The sequence below is a fragment of the Eubalaena glacialis genome, chromosome 9 (assembly GCF_028564815.1).
Source record: "Eubalaena glacialis isolate mEubGla1 chromosome 9, mEubGla1.1.hap2.+ XY, whole genome shotgun sequence".
Classification (NCBI taxonomy): domain Eukaryota; kingdom Metazoa; phylum Chordata; class Mammalia; order Artiodactyla; family Balaenidae; genus Eubalaena; species Eubalaena glacialis.
In genome coordinates, this window is record NC_083724.1 from 38,486,800 (window position 1) to 38,505,823 (window position 19,024).

At 46.5% G+C, this 19,024-nt stretch overlaps 1 protein-coding gene across 1 annotated transcript in view; it reads right to left on the reverse strand.

The window, feature by feature from the left end:
• Positions 1-1,253: 1,253 nt before the first annotated feature.
• SPATA31G1 (SPATA31 subfamily G member 1) overlaps positions 1,254-19,024 on the reverse strand; it is a 31,138-nt gene continuing 13,367 nt past the window's right edge. The window contains exons 2-6 of the mRNA XM_061199199.1: positions 12,841-12,995; positions 12,647-12,751; positions 4,946-5,090; positions 4,445-4,565; positions 1,254-2,785 (exon numbers count right to left, since the gene is read on the reverse strand). Coding sequence (XP_061055182.1) covers positions 1,254-2,785; positions 4,445-4,565; positions 4,946-5,090; positions 12,647-12,751; positions 12,841-12,995 — 2,058 coding nt within the window. The remainder of the gene's footprint in view (positions 2,786-4,444; positions 4,566-4,945; positions 5,091-12,646; positions 12,752-12,840; positions 12,996-19,024) is intronic.

Consider the following 19,024-nt stretch of genomic DNA (forward strand, 5'->3'; position numbering starts at 1 on the left):
TTAGAATCCATAAGGGAACATGTTGGTAGATTTAAACTTTGGCATGGTAAAAATCGCTTTAAAATTAGAAAATAAGCTACAGATTGGGAGAAACTATTTGCAGCATATGTAACAGGTTGAGTTAATATCTGTCACAGGATAATGCCATTCCCGAACCCCCCCACCAATGCCCACGTCCTAATCCTTGGCACCCGTGAATATATTGTGCTACATGGCAAAAGGGAATTAAAGTTGCAGATGGAATTAAGGTTGCTAGCCAAATAACTTTAAGATAGGAAGAGTATCTTGGATTATTGAGGTGGGTCCAATGTAATTAAAAGTGTCCTGAAAAGTGGGAGAGGGAGGAAAAAGTGATGTGATGTGAGAAGAACTTGACTTGCCTTTGCTAGCTTTGAAGATGAAGGAGGAGGGCCAATAGCCAAGGAATGTGGGCAGCTTCTAGAAGCTGGGAAAGACCAGGAATGAATCCTACCCAGTGCCTACAGAAAGGAATGCGGCCCTGCCAACCTCTTGATTTTAGCCCTGTGAGACATATATCAGACTTCTAATAAAATTAATTTATGTTGTTTTGTGATAATTTGTTATGGCAGCAGTAGAAAAGTAATAAAATACCCAACAAACAGTGCAGTAGAAAAATGGGTATAAGATATGAACAGGCAATTATAGAAGAAATCCAGCGACCGCTAAACATATGAAAAGGGACTTCTTTTTGTGGCCTTGGGGATGCATGAGCTAAACTAGAGAGAGAAAAGAGCAGAGAGCTGACAAGAATTGGCTAGAAACATATGTGGGGAACTTGTGTATCAAGTATGTGAAGAAGGGGACCATACCCAGGACCAAGAGCAGCTGCCTAGACCCAGACCAATTCTGCTCGTGTGAATGGATATATTTTTCTTCTGTTGACTTGCTGTGAAGTTTTTCTCAAGGGCAGCATTGGTCTGTGCTCCCCTGGCCTTAACAGCTTCACCCTGTAGAGTGAGGACTCCAGGTTGTAGACTCCAGGTTGATCATCTGTGAACAGCTTGAAAAGAAAGTTAAGCCTGTAGAATCCTGAGCTCTCTACTTCTGGGACCTGATCCTGAGGAGATACAGCTGCAGCAGAATAGGGAACTGTCATTCCCAGTACCCCAGACTCCAAAAAAGACATGAGTGGGATTTGTCTAGTTCAGCTAGTTTATTAGGATTTCCTTTGTGTCTCCACCCCCCAACTGGTTTGGCTTCAGGTCTTGGGGTACTTATATTGGGTGCCAGTACTACCAGCCTTTTCTCTGCTGACTGGATTTGGTGGGCAGGGGTCCATGGGTACCCAGAAATTTGGTTAACATGCTTTGGAGACCCCTGGTAAGGGGAGCCTGAGGTGTGGGGGAGGAAAGACGCTTCTGGGCCCAAGGGCAGTGCTTACAATGCCGAGGGGCCAGGGTGTCACCAGCTCCCAGCCTTGCCCCTCTCTGATCTTGGGAACCTGAAGCCTTGGAGTGAGGCTGCGGGGCGAGAGCAGTGTGTCGAGAGCTCTGGTCCCTGTGCTGAGATCTTTGCGAAAGTCTGCTTACAGGGACCTCTGCTAGTCTGGCCTGGGCTAGGTGGCTTTTCCCTGTAACTGTGGTTGACCCCAATTTTGCATCCCCTTCTCCATGGTCTCCTTCTTTGGGTTTCCTGGGGCTCTCTCTCTTTTTGGCTGAAGATAGGGCTGAAGCCTTGTCCTGTCTTTTGCCTGAGGCTGGAACCTCAGGGTATGAGGGCTCTTCCAGGCCTGGGCAGTGAACATATGACCCCTGGGATGAGATCTGGGACACCATCTTCGCGTTCATTCTTTGCTCTTTCTGAGACCCTTGTTCTGCCCTGCCAGACTTCCACAGCTGAGGTTGGATAGAGGAGTGGGAGTGATAACAGTGGGGGACCTGGACAGGCTGAGTTACTGTGCTCTGAGGTTTGGGGGGATGACAGCTTGAAGAGTTGGGGCACAGACTGAGGGGATGAATCTGCTGTGGTGGGCAAGAAGAGAGTCTCCGGGCGGCTTGAGTTGTGGAGCTCAGGGCAGGGGAGCTGCCAAATGATTGACTTGGGCCAAGAGATCTGGAAGCAGGGCTCTGCTGTAGTTTCTTCAGCCTGAGTTCCAACTCTTTACTCCAGTGCCAGGCCTGGATCTCAGAGTGGGTGGGCACCTTTGGGACAGCCTCACCCTGGGAGGATGGAGTCTCCGCCTTAGCCCCTGGGAACAGCTCTCCCTTGGATAGGCCAGGCTGGTTGGACTCAATCTTCAGAGCTTCAGCTTGGGTGGGAGACCAGGGTATTGGCTGGAGGGGATCCACTGCTGGAAGGCTGGGGTCCTGGGGGATCCCTCTTTGTTGTACATTCCTCCACACAAACTCAAGGTCAATGTGTGGATCTGGTAGAGGAGCCGAGAGTGACCTGGGGGTTGGGGCTGGGAGTTCAATGGTCCAGCAGTTCTCTCTCTGCTCCACTGTTTCCCCCTCAGGTTTACAGTTGCATTGGTCTCCAATAGGCTCACTTGTGTGAGACTTTGACATAGAGTTTGGGCGTGGGCTGGGACCCCACAATGGGGACACAGGAACACAACAGGTTTCTTTCTGCTCCATGTCCCCCCTAGTAGGCTCAGAGTCAGACTGGACTCCCAAGGGGTTGGCTCCACATGGGTCTTGGGGTAAGCTGCAAGCTGGGAGCTCAGAGGCCCAGGAGTTCTTTCTCCTTTCTGTGTCCCCACATGTAGCTTCAGAATCAAACAGGACCCCCATAGGGCTAGCTCTGAGGGAATCCAGTACAAGAACTGCGGGTGGGCTGAAGGCCAGAGATGGCGATTCAAAAGCCCAGGAATCCTGGGAATGAACAGTGTCCTTCCATGCAGTTTCTGACCCAGTGAGCCCTCCCACAGGATGGATTCTGTGGGGTTCTAGAATAGGAGCTAGAGATGGGCTGTGGCCAGGGCCTGGAGATTCTGAGGTCCAGAGGTTGTCTGTCTGCCTCATGGCCTCCCACAAAGCTTTGGACTCAGACAAGACTGCCTGGGCACCCGTTCCTAGGGACTCCAGCAGAGAGGCTGAGGGAAGGCTGGGAGATGAAACTGGGTCTGCAGAGACCCAAAGATTTTCTCTACTCTGCGTGCCCTTCCACGGAGTCTCAGATCCTGATGGGACACATGCAGGCATGGTTCCATGGAGTCCTGGGTCGACGTCCAAGGCTGGGGGCTCAAAGGCCCAAAGGTTTGTTGAATTTTCTCTGCATCTCCACTGGGGCTCATATCCAGATGGATCTCCCAGGGGACTGCCTCCCTGGAGTTCTGGCAGGGGATGTAGGGGAGGGCAGGGGGCTGGCGTTGGGGGCTGAAAGGCTTGAGTACTCTCTTTATGTCCTGTGGTTCCCCACTGAGTCTCATATACAGGTGGAACTTCCAGGGTGCTGGTTCCTTGAGGCTCTGCCATGGGGGCTACAGATTGGCAAGGGACTGAGGTCGTAGGCTCAGAGATCTGAGGATTCTCTCTTTGCCTTGTGGTTTCCCAGAGGGCCTCAGGTCCAGAGAGGCCTCCTATAGGGCTGACTCCCTGGCATTCTGGCAGAGAAGCTGGGGTTAGGCTGGGAGCTGGCATTGCTGGCTCAGGGGTTTTGGGGTCCTCATTTTGCCCCATGGTCCCCCATGGGGCCTCAGACCTAGTTAGGGCTCCTGGAAGGCTAGCGGGATTTTCTGCTAGGGAGGCAGAGAGTGAGTCTGGAATGTGTTGTTGGAGGCCAGGATCCCATGGCACCTTCCACCAGACCTCAGATGAATGGAAGAGTTTGGAGGGCCTGGTTCTTTGGAGGTTAGGCTGTGGGTGCAGGGCTTGATCCTCAGAGACCCAAGGGACCTCTCTCTGCTGTGTAAGCCACTGTGTATTTGCCTCAGTGCCAGATAGGACTCTCTTATGGACCATGGGAAAGGATTTAAGATGGAGGGGAAGTGATGGGACAGGAGGGGAAGATGGGGAGGGTAGTTGCTGAGGGTCAGAGGCCATTCCTTCCAGATCTTCTGTAGTATGGACTTCATGTGTAGGAAGTGGGGTTGGGGAGCAATACTGGGGAAGCAGCAATACTGGGGTTCTAGGCAGGAAGGCAAACTTGTTAAAGAAGACAGAAGGACTGACAGACAACTTCAGGGGAGAGAGGCCACCTGAGCTCAGGAAGATGGCCTCCAAGGACTCACTGTGCAGAGAGGGGAGACCCCAGAAGAGCTGGCTTTTTCTCTGCTGTAGGTGGCTCCCTGATGCTGTCTTGTGCCTCACAGGCAGGTTGGTCAAGATCTGAAAGGTGGGGAAGGATCTGGAAGGGTTTGGGGTCTGCGTGAGTACTTGCTCTAGTGTCCCTACGGCCTTGTGGAGGCCCTCAGAATCACAGGATGGCTGGGATGGGGCTGTGGTGGCTTGTTCTCCAATAGGAGCTTCTTTGGGAAGAGAACATGGCTTCAGTGGATCCAGAAGTGCCTCCTCTTCTTCCTCCTCCTCCTCTTCTTCTTCCTCCCCTGACTTCTGCTTCCACAGGCGATCAAGGAAAGCCACGCGGTACAGAAGTGGTAGGCCCTGGGGAGTGGAGAAAGATACAATCAGGCATGAAGCCTTTTTCAGAGACACAAGATGTACCGTTAAGCCCTCAGTCTTTGTTCTACACCCAGAGTGAACAGTTACTCACTGGGGCCCACATCTGTGGACAATAGTCACTTACCCATCTGGTGTTAATGGCCATTACTCAACTACATTTGGAGATCTGCATTCCCTTACATAACCCCACATCTAGGGTCCATGATCATTCAGCTGGCTTGAAATCTAGTGTTAATGGTCACTCACCCAGCCTCACATTTAAGGCTTATAGTCACTCCTTTGAGCCCACATCGATGTCAATGATTCCTCACCTGAACTCATGTGGTGAGTCATTTACCCAGCTGCACACCTATGTCACCCACCTTGCCTTGCATCTTGTCCCCAGAGTACCAGGGCTGAAGCTGTCGCCATCTCCCAAGCTGCCACCACCTCTGGATCTGCCAAACCACGAACAAGAACAGTGTTACCAGGTTCCCTGGACTCAGGAGGCAGCTGCTGCCACAGTGCCTGCAGGCCAGGGCATGGGTCAACTGGCCCCAGAGAAGCCCCATGTCCCCCTCAGCCCCAAGCAGGCCCTCTGGCAGCCATTCCATTTTCCTCAGCCTAGTGGCAGTTTACCCTGAGGTCATCACTGCATCACAGAACAAAGAACTCCCATCCCCCACATACCTAACAGCAGTCTCTGTGAATTTAGGGCCCAAAAATTGCACCCACCAGACAACTCATACTTTATTCAGTGAAAGCTTAGTGATCCCCTTTTGTCTTGATTACCAAGGTCAGAATTATCTTCAGGCATTGTGGTTGAGGACATGGATTCTAGCATCAAACTACCTTATTCAAATCCTAGCTCTGCCACTTCCTACCTGTGAAATCTCAAACTACTTTATCTTTCAGTGCCTCAGTTATCTCATCTGTAAAATGGGGATAATATTATTACTTACCACATAGGGTTGTTTTGAGGGTTAAATGAAAACATTTATATGCTTAGAGTAGTACATAGTATATGCTATGTTAAAATATTATTTCTTTTGTTGCCATAAATGATCAATAACCAATCTATAACAAGAATAGAGGAGAGTTTTATTTCAGCCAAGCTGAAGACTGTAGCCCAGGAGACAGCCTCTCAGATAGCTCTGAGGAACTGCTCCCAAGAAGCCTGGTTTCCAGCACAGCTTTATATCTTGTCAGAACAAAGGACATCAAACATGACAGGGGTACATTCCTTCAACGTTTCAAAAACGACAGATTAGCTCGTACACAGCAAGTCAGCATGACCTTGGTGCCTGGGAAGGGAGCCTTATCGTCAAAGGAGTACTAGCATTGACATCCTGGGAAGGAAGGCATTTATCTCTAATATCATAACAGATATTCTTTACTTCTGGACAATGCACCCTTTTCTTTAATGGTTAAAGCAGATGTGCAATGTATGTTTGATAGACCACAAGACAGGCTTGTAGTTAGTATAAAGTTCAAGTCAAATCATATATAAGCCAGAATGACTTCCCTATACCACAGTATATGAAAATTTCTTCCATCACTTTTAAGGTTCCTGATTATACGCCTCATTCCATCTTTAATAGATGGAGCCTGTTTCCTCTTTTACATCTCATGTCTTTAGGTTGCCCGAGACCTTTTTCACAAATATTCACGTTAAGGATAACAAATCAAACGTGCTTAACCCTTTTTTTTTTCATTTGCCCCTCTTTTCCCTAAAACCACTACTCTGTTTCATGTCAACTCCTCTTTTTAGGGTCAAACTTCAATATCTGCCTTTGCAGTACAATTCAATGCCTCTCTTCTCACCCTATCCCCCATCAACTGCCAGCTTAGTCTGGTAGAAAGAGCGCTGAGCTGAAGTTGAGGAGACTTGGATTTTCTAGCTCTGTCACTGTTTGGCCACGTAATCTTGGGCAAGAAAGTTTTCTCCATTGGTACCATGATTTGGACTAGATTTATTCATTCACTCATTCAGAAAATATTTATTAAGTGCTTACTATGGATCAGGTATCATGCTCAGTCTTGAGGAGGCAGAAGTAAGACAGGGTCTCTGTGCTAAAGTAGGTCCCATTTCAGTGAGGGAAACAGTCAAATAATAGACAATTAAAATAGAGATATGTACAGGGTATTAAGGGGGGTGGAGGACATCTAACCACCTTGGGGAAGGGGGTTGCTTGTCAGGGGGTGCTTCCCAGAAGAGATGACCAGTGCTTGGTTTGAGGAATCAAGAAAATGAGAGTGTAGGGAAGAGAGGACAATCCAAGCAGTAGAAACAGCCTGTGTATAAAGGTGGTGGGTCAGAGAAAGCATGTCCCATTAGGGAAATTGAAGGTGTTTCAGTGCAGCTGTAGTATTAGTTGGGGGTTGGGGAAGCAGTAGGATAGACAAGATCACAAAGGGCCCTGAATACCAGACTAAGAAGTTGGAAATTTATCCTGAAGGTGATGGGAAATAATTGAAAATTTTTGAGCAGGGAAGAGACAAGATCAAGTTTGTGTCTTGGAAGGAACACTCTGGCTATATTGAGGGCAAAGAGATTGAAGGCAAGAGATTGGTTAGGGAAACTTTGCTTTAGTTTAGGCAAAATGAAAGATGAGGCCTGAACCAAGGCAGTGATGGTGGGAATGGAGAATAACAGGTTCAAGTAGAATTCTAAAGTTATAATTGATTAGACTTAGTTACCAGTGGGATAGGGTGGAGTAGAGAGGGAGTTGAGAATGACTCTAGGGATTCTGACTTGGAGAACTGGGTGTGTATGTTAGTGACATTTTACTGAGATAAGTAACACAAACCTGGTAACCAATTTAGGGTGAGGGGACAATGTGTTCCATTTTAGACATTTGCATTTGAGGCTCCTGTGACAAGGAAATGTCAGGCAGGAGGCAGATAGATACATGTATCTGAAGCTTGGGAAAGTAGTCTGTGGGGGAGATATAAATTTGACAGCTACCAGTATATATGTAGCAGCTGAAACCATAAAACGGCTTAAAGATACATACTGATATATAACATTTGGCTCAGACAGTGTGGTCAGCAGTTTTTTGTTTGTTTTTTTTAAACTTGAACGGTCAACATTATAAGATTAGTAGATTGTACGTAATAATATTTTTGGCTTAAAATCTGGCAACATAGGGCTCTCATTCCCACAAAGTAAAGACCATTTATTTATTTATTAATAAATTTATTTATTTTATTTATTTATTTTTGGCCACGTTGGGTCTTCGTTGCTGTGCGTGGGCTTTCTCTAGTTGCAGCGAGCGGGGCTACTCTTCGTTGCGGTGCACGGGCTTCTCATTGCGGTGGCTTCTCTTGTTGCAGAGCATGGGCTCTAGGCGCAGGCTCAGTAGTTGTGGCGCATGGGCCTAGTTGCTCCGCAGCATGTGGGATCTTCCCAGACCAGGGATCGAAGCTGTGTCCCCTGCATTGGCAGGCGGATTCCTAAACACTACGCTACCAGGGAAGCCCAGTAAAGACCATTTAGAGCTAAGTAGCAGGTGCTCCCTTAGTGGCCATGTGCTTTCCAGTTCACCATGTTCTCTTTGTTAAAGCCGAGGCTAAGGGCTAGTTGCTGTTTATTATTGTGCCTATGATTTTGTTGTTTTCTTACACTTGCCTATTTTTAGTCATTTGCATTACCTGCCTGGTATCTGAGTTTCCTACCTCTGGATGAATAAAGTAAGTTGAGTTCTGATAGGAAATAGAGAAGGCAATGCTGAATTCTGTGCTAATTTACATTTATGGCAGGATAAGCTACCAAGTTGCTGTCTGCTACTCATTGCCAAAAGAGACACTCAGTAGGATAAAAAGGTAACTTTGCTCTCCTCTCTTCCAGGAATTCTAGATTTCTTGTCTCATGGAATAGTTAATGGATTTTGAGTTTTCTAGTCCCAAACTAAAGTTGCAATACACCTGTTCTACAACCTTATCCAGGCTCTTGTGTGGGAGGAGAATTTAATTTAGCTGGGTGCTCTTCAGAAGGAGAAGATGGAGGAGATGCTGGGTGGAAAGAAGAGGAGTTGCCCAAGGATAGCAGTGGTTTCAGGGACTTGAGAAAAGAGATGTTGCAATAGGCTCCATGAGTGACAGAAGTAAATTAGGAGGCAGCAGGACTTCTGATGGGGAGAGCTGATTTAATAGTTAGGGCACTAAACATCTAGTACATAGTCTTGGGAACTGCAGCAGAAGATGTTGATATATATACTTGGTAGAGATGCTGTGGAGCCATTTGCCTTTGAATGGACTGTATGAGTTTAGATAATGCACATCCCAGTGGCAACCATGACAGGATCAAGACCCAAGTTTCTTTCCTAAGTGGTTTTTTTTTTTTGGTCAATGTATATCACATTAAAGAGGGGAAAAGCCCCCTTCCCGACCCAAATCATGATTAATATTAGATGTCTTCCAACCCTGGTAAATGAGAGTTTCGAACCAGGTTTAATTTAATTTAGAAAAATTAAGTAATGTGATGTTTCTTGTGTTTCAGTGTTGTGGAACAAATTTATACTCTAACGTTTATTATCTCATTTAATCTTTACAACTCTTTGAAGTAGGTATTGTTATATTCTTTCACAAAGGGGAAACTGAGACACAAAGAAATTAACATATGTTAACTATTATCATTATTATTATATCTATATATCCATAGATATGTAGATATCCCAGAAGGCAGAGTTAGGGACTGAGAACCCCCTTGCATTGTGAGGAATCATTTGTATGTGACAGAAATTAAAATCCAGGGACTTCCCTGGTGGTCCAGTTGGTAAGACTCCATGCTCCCAATGCAGGGAGCCCAGATTCGATCCCTTGTTGGGGAACTAGATCTTGCATGCATGCCGCAACTAAGAGTTAGCATGCCGCAACTAAGAAGGCTGCATGCCGCAACTAAAAAGATCCTGCATGCCGCAACTAAAGATCCTGTGTGCCGCAACTAAGACCCGGTGCAGCCAAAATAAGTAAATAAATAAATATTTTTTAAAAAAGAAATTAAAATCCAATTTAATCCAAATTAAAATCTGGTGTAAACAAATGGGAATGTATTGACTCATATCTGAACAATCCAGGGGTAGGGTTGGCTTCAGGCAACTGGATTGATGCAGGGATTCAATTCGATGTCATCGGGATTCAGTTTTCATTTCTTTTTCTTTTTTTTTTTTAAGATTTATTTATTTTCATATATTTATTTATCTCTTTACTTAGGCTGTGGGAGGTCTTAGTTGCGGCACACGGGATCATCATTGCAGCATGCGGAATCTTTATTTGCGGCATGCGAACTCTTAGTTGGGGCATGCATGTGGGATCTAGTTCCCTGACCAGGGATCGAATCCGGGCCCGCTGCCTTGGGAGCGCAGAGTCTTTTTTTTTTTTTTTTTAAAGCAATATCTTTTTAAAAATAATTAATTAATTTTTGGCTGCATTGGGTCTTCGTTGCTGCGCGCGGTGCTTTCTCTAGTTGTGGCGAGCGGGGGCTACTCTTCGTTGCAGTGCGCGGGCTTCTCATTGTGGTGGCTTCTCTTGTTGCGGAGCACGGGCTCTAGGCACGTGGGCCTCAGTAGTTGTGGAATGTGGGCTCAATAGTTGTGGCTCGCGGGCTCTAGAGCGCAGGCTCAGTAGTTTTGGCGCATGGGCTTAGTTGCTCCGTGGCATGTGGGATCTTCCCAGACCAGGGCTCGAACCTGTGTCCCCTGCATTGGCAGGCAGATTCTTAACCACCGCACCACCAGGGAAGTCCCTGGGAGCACAGAGTCTTAGCCACTGGACCACCAGGGAAGTCCCTGACTCTCTGTCTTCTGTGCTGACTTTATTTTTAGGTATTGTGTGGTAGCAAGTTCAAGTGAAGCTGAAAATGTGGTGTTGCTATGACAATATTGTCTTTATGGGTTCTAGCTGGTCATGCATACATCATTGAACTACTCACTGAACTGTACACAGGGGAATAGGATGCTTCTTCTGGCAGGTCTGAGTCACATACACATCCTTGGAGTAAGGGTATGGAGGGAAGAACACTATCTGCACATGGCCTGAGACCGAAGAAGTGGGGGTCTGGTCGTTCCTCCAGAAAACATAGACATACTGTTTCCAGAAAGGTGTATGCATGCTGGTATCAAAACAAAATAATAGAGATGTCCATTACAGCTCTAGCTAGCCCATTCTGTTTTCTGGCCCAGAGCCATGCCAGATCTTTTGGGATCTGAGGCTTAAGTTAAAATGTGAATGCAGATCCTATGAAGGTTGGTGAAGGGGCTGGATGTGGCCTAGGGCAGAGATCTTGAAGGAGGGAAATCTATGGGAAACCCAAACATCTGTGTGGATAACCTATTAAATGACCTAGACTCTCAATTCCTAGACCTTTACATCTCAGAGTCCTTTACCTCTGCTCCAATCCAGCTATGGCCATATCTGAAGCATCATCATCAGGAACCACTCTGCCTTCTGTCTTGCATCACCCTCTGATTTCAACCTCCAAACTTCTCCTAAAATGCCAACTCTTCAACCTTGTCAGGAGTCTAGCCCATTGCTCTTTCCACTTTTTTCCCTGTCCATAAGAAACCTCTTGCCTGGGCTTCCCTGGTGGCGCAGTGGTTGAGAGTCTGCCTGCCAATGCTAGGGGACACGGGTTCGAGGCCTGGTCTGGGAAGATCTCACATGCTGCGGAGCAGCTGGGCCCGTGAGCCACAACTACTGAGCCTGCGCGTCTGGAGCCTGTGCTGCGCAACAAGAGAGGCCACGATAGTGAGAGGCCCGCGCACCGCGATGAGGAGTGGCCCCCGCTTGCCGCAACTGGAGAAAGCCCTCGCACAGAAACGAAGACCCAACACAGCCAAAATAAATAAATAAATAAATAAATAATTTTTTAAAAAAACAAAAAAAGAAACCTCTTGCCTTTATTTCCTCCCTCTCCAAGATAGACTTCATGGTTCGTTACCTAATCAACATCTATCAATTCATTCTCCTTTCATCATTTCCACCTGGCAAAATCCCAACTCTGCCTCTGCCAGAACTGCCCTCTAGAAAGGCAGAGGTCAGCATTATTGGATAAAATCACACTTATAGGTAAGTTGGTGGCCACCATAAACTTACGGTCTACAACTAATGGGCAACTCCATCATCACTTGAAATACATTTATTTATGCATTCCATTTATTAAGTGCCTGCTATGCGCTAGGCACTGTTCTAAGTGTTTGGGATACATGGGTGATCAAAACAGGCAAAGCTTCCTGGGAATTCCCTGGCGGTCCAGTGGTTAGTTACGTCATTTATTCCTTAGTAAACTCTCCCATCCTACTCAAAATAAATTCAAACCTTCTTTACTTTCCTCAACTTCTCTTTCTCCTGGCCCCTAGCAGATATGGCAGACCTCTACTTTTCAGAGGAACCAGGAGCCATCCAATGGGAACTTTTCATCATCAAAAACCATTGCCTCCGATTTCCTTTCTTCCTGCTAGAGTGAAAGGTGTGTTCCTCTGTGAGACCTTCCTTGACCCTCCCAAGCTAGGACGGGTGCCCTTATCTTCCCCTCCCCCACCGGCACTTTCCACACTAGATTGTAACTGGTGTCTTAATTATCCGGTCTACCACGTTCACCACTCTAACCCAAGCATCTGGCGCTTAGTATCTGTTTGGAGCTCAGTACCCTCAGGGTGAACGAATGAAAGGGCGAGATTTCTGGGAGAGGGCCTGCTGCGGGGCGGGGCCTGCGCCGGGGAGGGCGCGGGGGGCGGGGCAGGGCGGGGGCAGCCTCAGGGCTGTCCCCTCAGGCTTCTTGGAGGTCGCCTCCAGGCGACACCTCAGGACGCTGAAGTAAGCATCCTAGAGACCAGAGCTCACAGCCAAGATTCGGGTGAGGCTTTTCGGACGCCCCAGCGCCGGTTCCGCGGCAGGACTCCTTCATCCGTGGGGCCTCTGGAGGGGGCGGCTGCGCCCAGGTCCCGCCGCGGAGCCCGCCAGCGTCCACGCGCGGCCGTCGCTTCGGCTTCCTAAGCTACCCCACTGGTTTTTCTCCCTTTCCCTCCGCCTCACCTCTCCCCTTCCCTGACCGCTCTTTCCTCTCCCCCCTTTCCCCTTCCCACCTCCTCCAGAGGGATGCCGAGTAAAGGTCCTGGCCAGCAACCCAGCTCCAGCGGCCGCGCGGGCTCGGCACGCTCTTGTCCCCTGCCCCTGAGGGGACCAGTGTCCTGAAAATGTCAGGACTGGTCAGGACAGTGAGACCTGACGGAACCGCCCCTCCGGCGGCGGCCAGCGTCCTCAGGAGGGTGGTGCTTACCGTCCGGGAGGAGTTGTTTCAGGCGGGATGACGGCAGCGGGGAGGCCGCGGGGCTCGGGCAGTGGGAGCGGGGGGCGGAGCCGGGCGCGGCCCGTTAGCCCGGCTGTGGGCGGGCCGAGGTGAGGCCGAGTCCTGAGGGCCCGCAGGACAGGCTTCTACAAGGCAGGAAGATCCGAGGCCACTGCTCCCACATCTCAGGTGCTGGTCCTTTGCTGCATTTGTTGGGGGCTTACTATGTGTCAGGTCCTGTATTTGATAGGAACTCTAGCTATGGCCCGCTTGAGGTAAGAGGAAATGTTACTTTTTAAAAAAGTTTTTCCCGTTATGATAGTATTCTATACCGAATTTAGAATATATAAAAAAGTAGAAGGAAGAATCCCATAAACTTGCAATCTCAAAATAATTTCCATAGCATCTTGATGTAGTTCTTTCCAGACTTGGCTATTCACATTTTTACGGTGTTTAAATAAATGTAGGTTTTCGTAAGGTAAGAAAGCTGTTAATATTTTTTATTTTTTATTTTATTTTTTAAAAATAAATTTATTTATTTTAGGCTGCCTTGGGTCTTCGTTACTCCACGCAGGCTTTCTCTAGTTGCCGCGGGCTACTCTTGTTGTGGTGCGCGGGCTTCTCTCCGTGCGAAGCACAGGCTTTAGGTGCGCAGGCTTCAGTAATTATGAACGCAGGCTGAGTAGTTGTGGCTCACAGGCTCTAGCGCGCAGGCTCCGTAGTTGTGGCGCACAGGCTTAGTTGCCCTGCGGCATGTGGGATCTTCCCAGACCGGGGATCGAACCCGTGTCCCCTGCATTAGCAGGCGGATTCTTAACCACTGCGCCACGAGGGAAGCCCTGTTTTATTTACTTTTTAACATTTATTTATTTGGCTGTCCCGGGTCTAAGTTGCGCCATGCAGGATCTAGTTCCCTGACCAGGGATCGAACCCGGGCCCACAGTGGTGTCCTAACCACTGGACCGCCAGGGAATTCCCCTAAACATCATTTCTGCTGACTGTATTATTCTCTGAAGTAGATTCTGTGAAGTAGTGAATTAGCCACTCATGTGGTTAGTTATTTCAGCACTGACTTCTATGAGCTTCAGTCTCATCGATTCCAGTTGCTTGCTAAACATCCGTAAGCTCAATTTCCCACAGGTACCCAGGCCTAACATCTTTATAACTTAGGTCATTTTCTTCTTCTGTCCCAACCTGTTCTTCCTGTTGTATTTCCCAAAGCAATTAGTATCACCTAATCATCCAGGCAAGAAACACAGGAGCCATTCTACACTGCTCCCTCTTCATCTTTCCTATTACTTGTCAGTCACCAACTTTTGCTAATTATATCTGCTATTTCTCAAATCTTTCTGCCCCATCCTTACTGTCACCCTAGTAGTTCAGGCCCTCCTCATTTCTCCCATAAACTGTGCAGTAGCTTCCTAGCTGATCTCCATTCCTCCAGCTTTATCCATCTTAAATCCTTTCCATTCACTACTGCCAAAGTAATCTACCTAAAACAAAAATGATCATGACACTCGCCTCCTTAAAATCCTTCAGTGAGCCATACTTTCTGCATGGTATAGAGAACCCTCCACATGCAGGTCTTTCTCTACTCCTTTAGCTTCTCTAGTCATTACCTGCTGGCGTTTATTATTCTAGTAATAGAAGAATGCCTCTAGTTTCCCCTGAGCCCCCCATGCTGTTCATTGCTTCTATATCTTTTTGCTCATCAATATTTTGATTTCTCTATCTGGAATGGCCTCACCACTTTTTTCCAACTGGCTAATTCTGCATTGGAAGCATGGAGTCTTAACCACTGGACCACCAGGGAAGTCCCCAACCTGGCTAATTCTTAATTGTCCTTCTATCCCAATTCAGGCATCATCTCAGAAAATTTACCCTGAAGGTCTGCTTTGGGCTAAATGTCCCTTTTTCCTGCTCTATGTAGTGAAACCGAGTGGGGCCCTGTGGAGCTTCCGGGCATGGAGGCCTTTTTGTCCCCCATTTCTTGTAGGCAAGACTCCAGCCTCCATGACATTTCCTGAGTTCCAAAGGGCAGATTCGAACAGTTAGTGAAGGAAGGAGCAGCCACAAAACCACCTGAGGCAAGATTAAAGGGATTAGAGAAGCTCATTAAGATTAGGAGACTTGAGACCCTCCACACACCCTCATCTTGTCAGCAACCCCACCCTTGGAGCCGACCAGACCCAGTGTTGTAGCCATTTTGAAACTTTGCAAAAGAATGCAAGACTGTTACTGCCTTGATCCTTATTGCATACCCTTGACCACGAACTCCAACTATAAGACCTCTCCCTATTCCCCAGGGAGGGGGGGCACAGTTCTTGAGGTGCTAGCCTGCTGTGTTCCCCTCTCTGCCTGGCAAAGAATAAAGCCACCCTTTCTTTCTCCTCCAAAACTCTGTCTCCATATCTTGTATCTCATTTCGGCATCAGTGTACAGGAAACCAATATTTTGGCATCAATAGTGATTATCTCTGTCTTTTCATTTAAAACATCCTTCAAAACCCTTTAAATCTATTACTTTGTGTATAATGACTTTCTTTCTTAAAATTAATTATATTTATTTATTTTTGGCTGCGTTGGGTCTTCGTTGCTGGGTGCAGGCTTCCTCTAGTTGCAGTGAGCAGGGGCTATTCTTCATTGCGGTGCGTGGGCTTCTCATTCTGGTGGCTTCTCTTGTTGCAGAGCTCGGACTCTAGGCATGTGGGCTTCAGTTGTGGCACATGGGCTCAGTAGTTGTGGCTTGCAAGCTTAGTTGCTCCACGGCATGTGGGATCTTCCTGGACCAGGGATCGAATCCGTGTCCCCTGCATTGGCAGGCGGATTCTTAACCACTGTGCCACCAGGGAAGTCCCTATAATGACTTCCTTATAATTTCAATAGCAGCAGTCTGAGCATGTCTTATTTTTCAGTTTGTAGTCTTCCTAGACTCTTGCTTAGGAGGTCTGTTTCCTTGTATGTTTGCTATATTTTACTAGGAGCTCATTTGGTTATACTTTTAAACTTTGTGAATCCTGAAGGGCCTGCATTGAGATGATTTGTCTTGGTTTCTCCTGGGTGCTAAGGTACTTGGCCAACCTGGAATTATTTGTTTTTTTCTTGGATTGACTATGTTTATTTCTCAGACTATGAGTATGGTGTAAATTCACATCCCGGGTCTTCATGAAACTAGGGCTATGATTATAAATTATTAGGGAAAATTATTAGTATTAATGTTATTAGTGTTTCCACTCAGTTTTGCTAATTCTGTTTCTCAAATCTGTCTCTTCTCCCAATTTGATGCTGAAAACTTGGCCTCTGTGCACTGGTGCTGAATTGAATCGAATCTCAGAGACTGAGTTTTGGGTGAAGTAGAAAAAAATAGCTTTATTGCTTTGCCAGGCAAAGGGGGACACAGGGGGTTCATGCCCTCAAAAACTGTGTGTCCCAACCCGGGGTGTGGTGGGGGGCACTTGGTGAGGAGTTTTATAGCAGTGGTTCAAGGGTGGGGTTGCTGATAAGGATCACGGTGTGTGCAAGGCCTGCATTCCTTTAATCTGGCCTCAGGTGGTCTCTTGATGAGCTTCTGTTGTTCTCAAGGTTATCAAAATGTGACCTTCTCTCTGGAATGAAGAATGCTTCATCAAGTAGTTAACATCTTCCATTTGTTGGGGGTTTTAGTTCTGCAGAAGAGCTCAAAGATATTGTTATGTGTATCCCTTGGGGCGAGGAGGAACCAGGACCCTGTCCCAAGGCTGCACTGTTGTTTCTTGACTGCTCCTCCCTTGTCTCTGCATCCCCTCCCTTCCCTGATTAGCAACTGTTTGAACCTGTCCTTTGGAACTAAGGGAAGGTCATGGAGACTGAAGCCTATTTCCTACAAACAAGAAATGGGGGACACAGAAAGACCTCCATGCCCAGGAGCCCCACAGGGTCCTGCTTGGTTTCACATTCTTAGTGTCACCAGAGACAAATTGGTTTTTTATTGGCTCTTGTTTCCAGCATGCAGATTTTTTTTGTTCACGTGTTCACAATATAGCCCTTTTGGTTGCCTCGCTTTATGTGCAGTTCTCAGATTCAGCTCCCCCACTTTGTCAAGTCTAAATACTATTCCTTGGTGGGGCTGATAACCAGCAAAACTTTAGGTTTCTGGGTTGGGCATATTTTTAGGGCAACCGTAGTGTCTGTGTTGGCTTTCCATCTAATTTTGGCTCTAGAATCTCCTTCTTCCTCCTTTCCTCACCTCTTTCCCTCTCTCCCTTCCCCTCTCTTTTTTTCCCTTTCTCTCTTCCTCTCTTCCTCTCTCCCTCCCTGTCTCCTTTCTTCTTTCTGTCTCTCTTTCCTGCCTTCTCTTTCTCTCTCTTTCCCTTTCTTTCTCTCTCTCTCTCCCTCTCTCTCTTTTTTTCTCTCTCTCTCTCCTCCCTTCCTTCCCTCCTTCCTTCCTTCCTTCCTTCCTTTCTCCCCTTATAAAAGTGTATTTGTTCTAGTTAAGCCAGCATTTGGATTTTTGCAGTGCAAGGGCATTTCATAACATCTAGCCTAGTTAAATTGCCAGAAATGGAAATCTTATAGACTTCATTTTAAAAATTGGATTCTATTTCAAGCTTACTTGCAGATTTTTACCATGGAATCTCTGTCAAATACTTGTTTGCTTTTCTTTTGGTTATATTTAAAATTAGTGTTTTTTGTTGTTTTTTTTTAAAATCAGAGTAATATATGCACATTGCTTTGAAAGTCAGATAGTAACAAAAAGCAGGCTTGGGAATTCCCTGGCCATCCAGTGGTTAGGACTCGGCACTTTAACTGCTGGGACCTGGGTTTGATCCCTGGTGGGGGAGCTGAGATCCCGCAATCCGTTCAGCGTGGGCAAGGCAAAAAAAAAAAGGCAGGCTCTTTTCTCCCATCTTCTTCTACTGCAAGCTCTGCTTACCAGAGGTAACCACTTTAAGTTCTTTTGGCTATTTTTTGCATTGTTCACATCCTTATTTTTTATTTTTAAAAATAAGTTTATTTATTTATTTATTTTTGGCTGTGTTGGGTCTTTGTTGCTGTGCGCAGGCTTCCCCTAGTTGTGGCGAGCGGGGGCTACTACTTCGTTGTGGTGCGCTGGCTTCTCATTGCGGTGGCTTCTCTTGTTGCGGAGCATGGGCTCTAGGCGCACGGGCTTCAGTAGCTGTGGCACATGGGCTCAGTAGTTGTGGCTCGTGGGCTCAGTAGTTGTGGCTCGCGGGCTCTAGAGTGCAGGGTCAGTAGCTGTGGCGCATGGGCTTAGTTGCTCCACAGCATGTGGGATCTTCCCAGACCAGGGCTTGAACCTGTGTCCCCTGCATTGGCAGGTGGATTCTTAACCACTGAGCCACCAGGGAAGCCCCACATCCTTATTTTTAAGTAATAAACTTTTACCAATATTTCTTGATTTATTAATTTTAGACAGTATATATTGATTTTTTAAATTGAAGTATAGTTGATTTACAATTTTGTGTTAATTTCTGCTGTACAGCAAAGTGATTCAGTTATATATATATTCTTTTTTGTATTCTTTTCCATTATGGTTTATTACAAGATATTAAATATAGTTCCTTGTGCTATACAGTAGGTCCTTGTTTATCTATTTTATATATAGTAGTTTGTATCCGTTAATCCCAAACTCCTACGTTATCCCTCCCCCACCCCGTTTCCCCTTTGGTAACCATAAGTTTGTTTTCTATCAAACACTTGATTTTAAATGTGTTAAAGAACAAGATCCATTTTCTCATAAATATTTTAAAGTATTTATATAGAAATCTCAAGTTTTTAACAACATACACAGTTGTTTCTTTATGTATTTTTTGGCATGTTATAGTTACTGTGTCATTATTGTGCACATAATATTGTGTGTAATAATGTGCACTGCAATTGCCTTTGACAGATGATTTCCTTTATGTCGTGTGGAGGAAATTCACTTAAATGAGTCCTCACAGTTGACTACAGAGTGAGACCCAATGTTCAATGAGGGTCATCACCAGTGCTGCAAAAGTCTGTTGTGAAAAAGTGTGTTTCTGAGTGATAAACACCAAAAGAATGCTCTACAGCAGAGAAAAATGAAAAAGCTGGTGGTTGTGTAAAAAATTTCCAGATAGTAAAATGGACAATGTTAAGAGACATTTGAGCAATATTAAGAGATATTAAGAGCAAATTTGGTAAGGAGTTTCCTT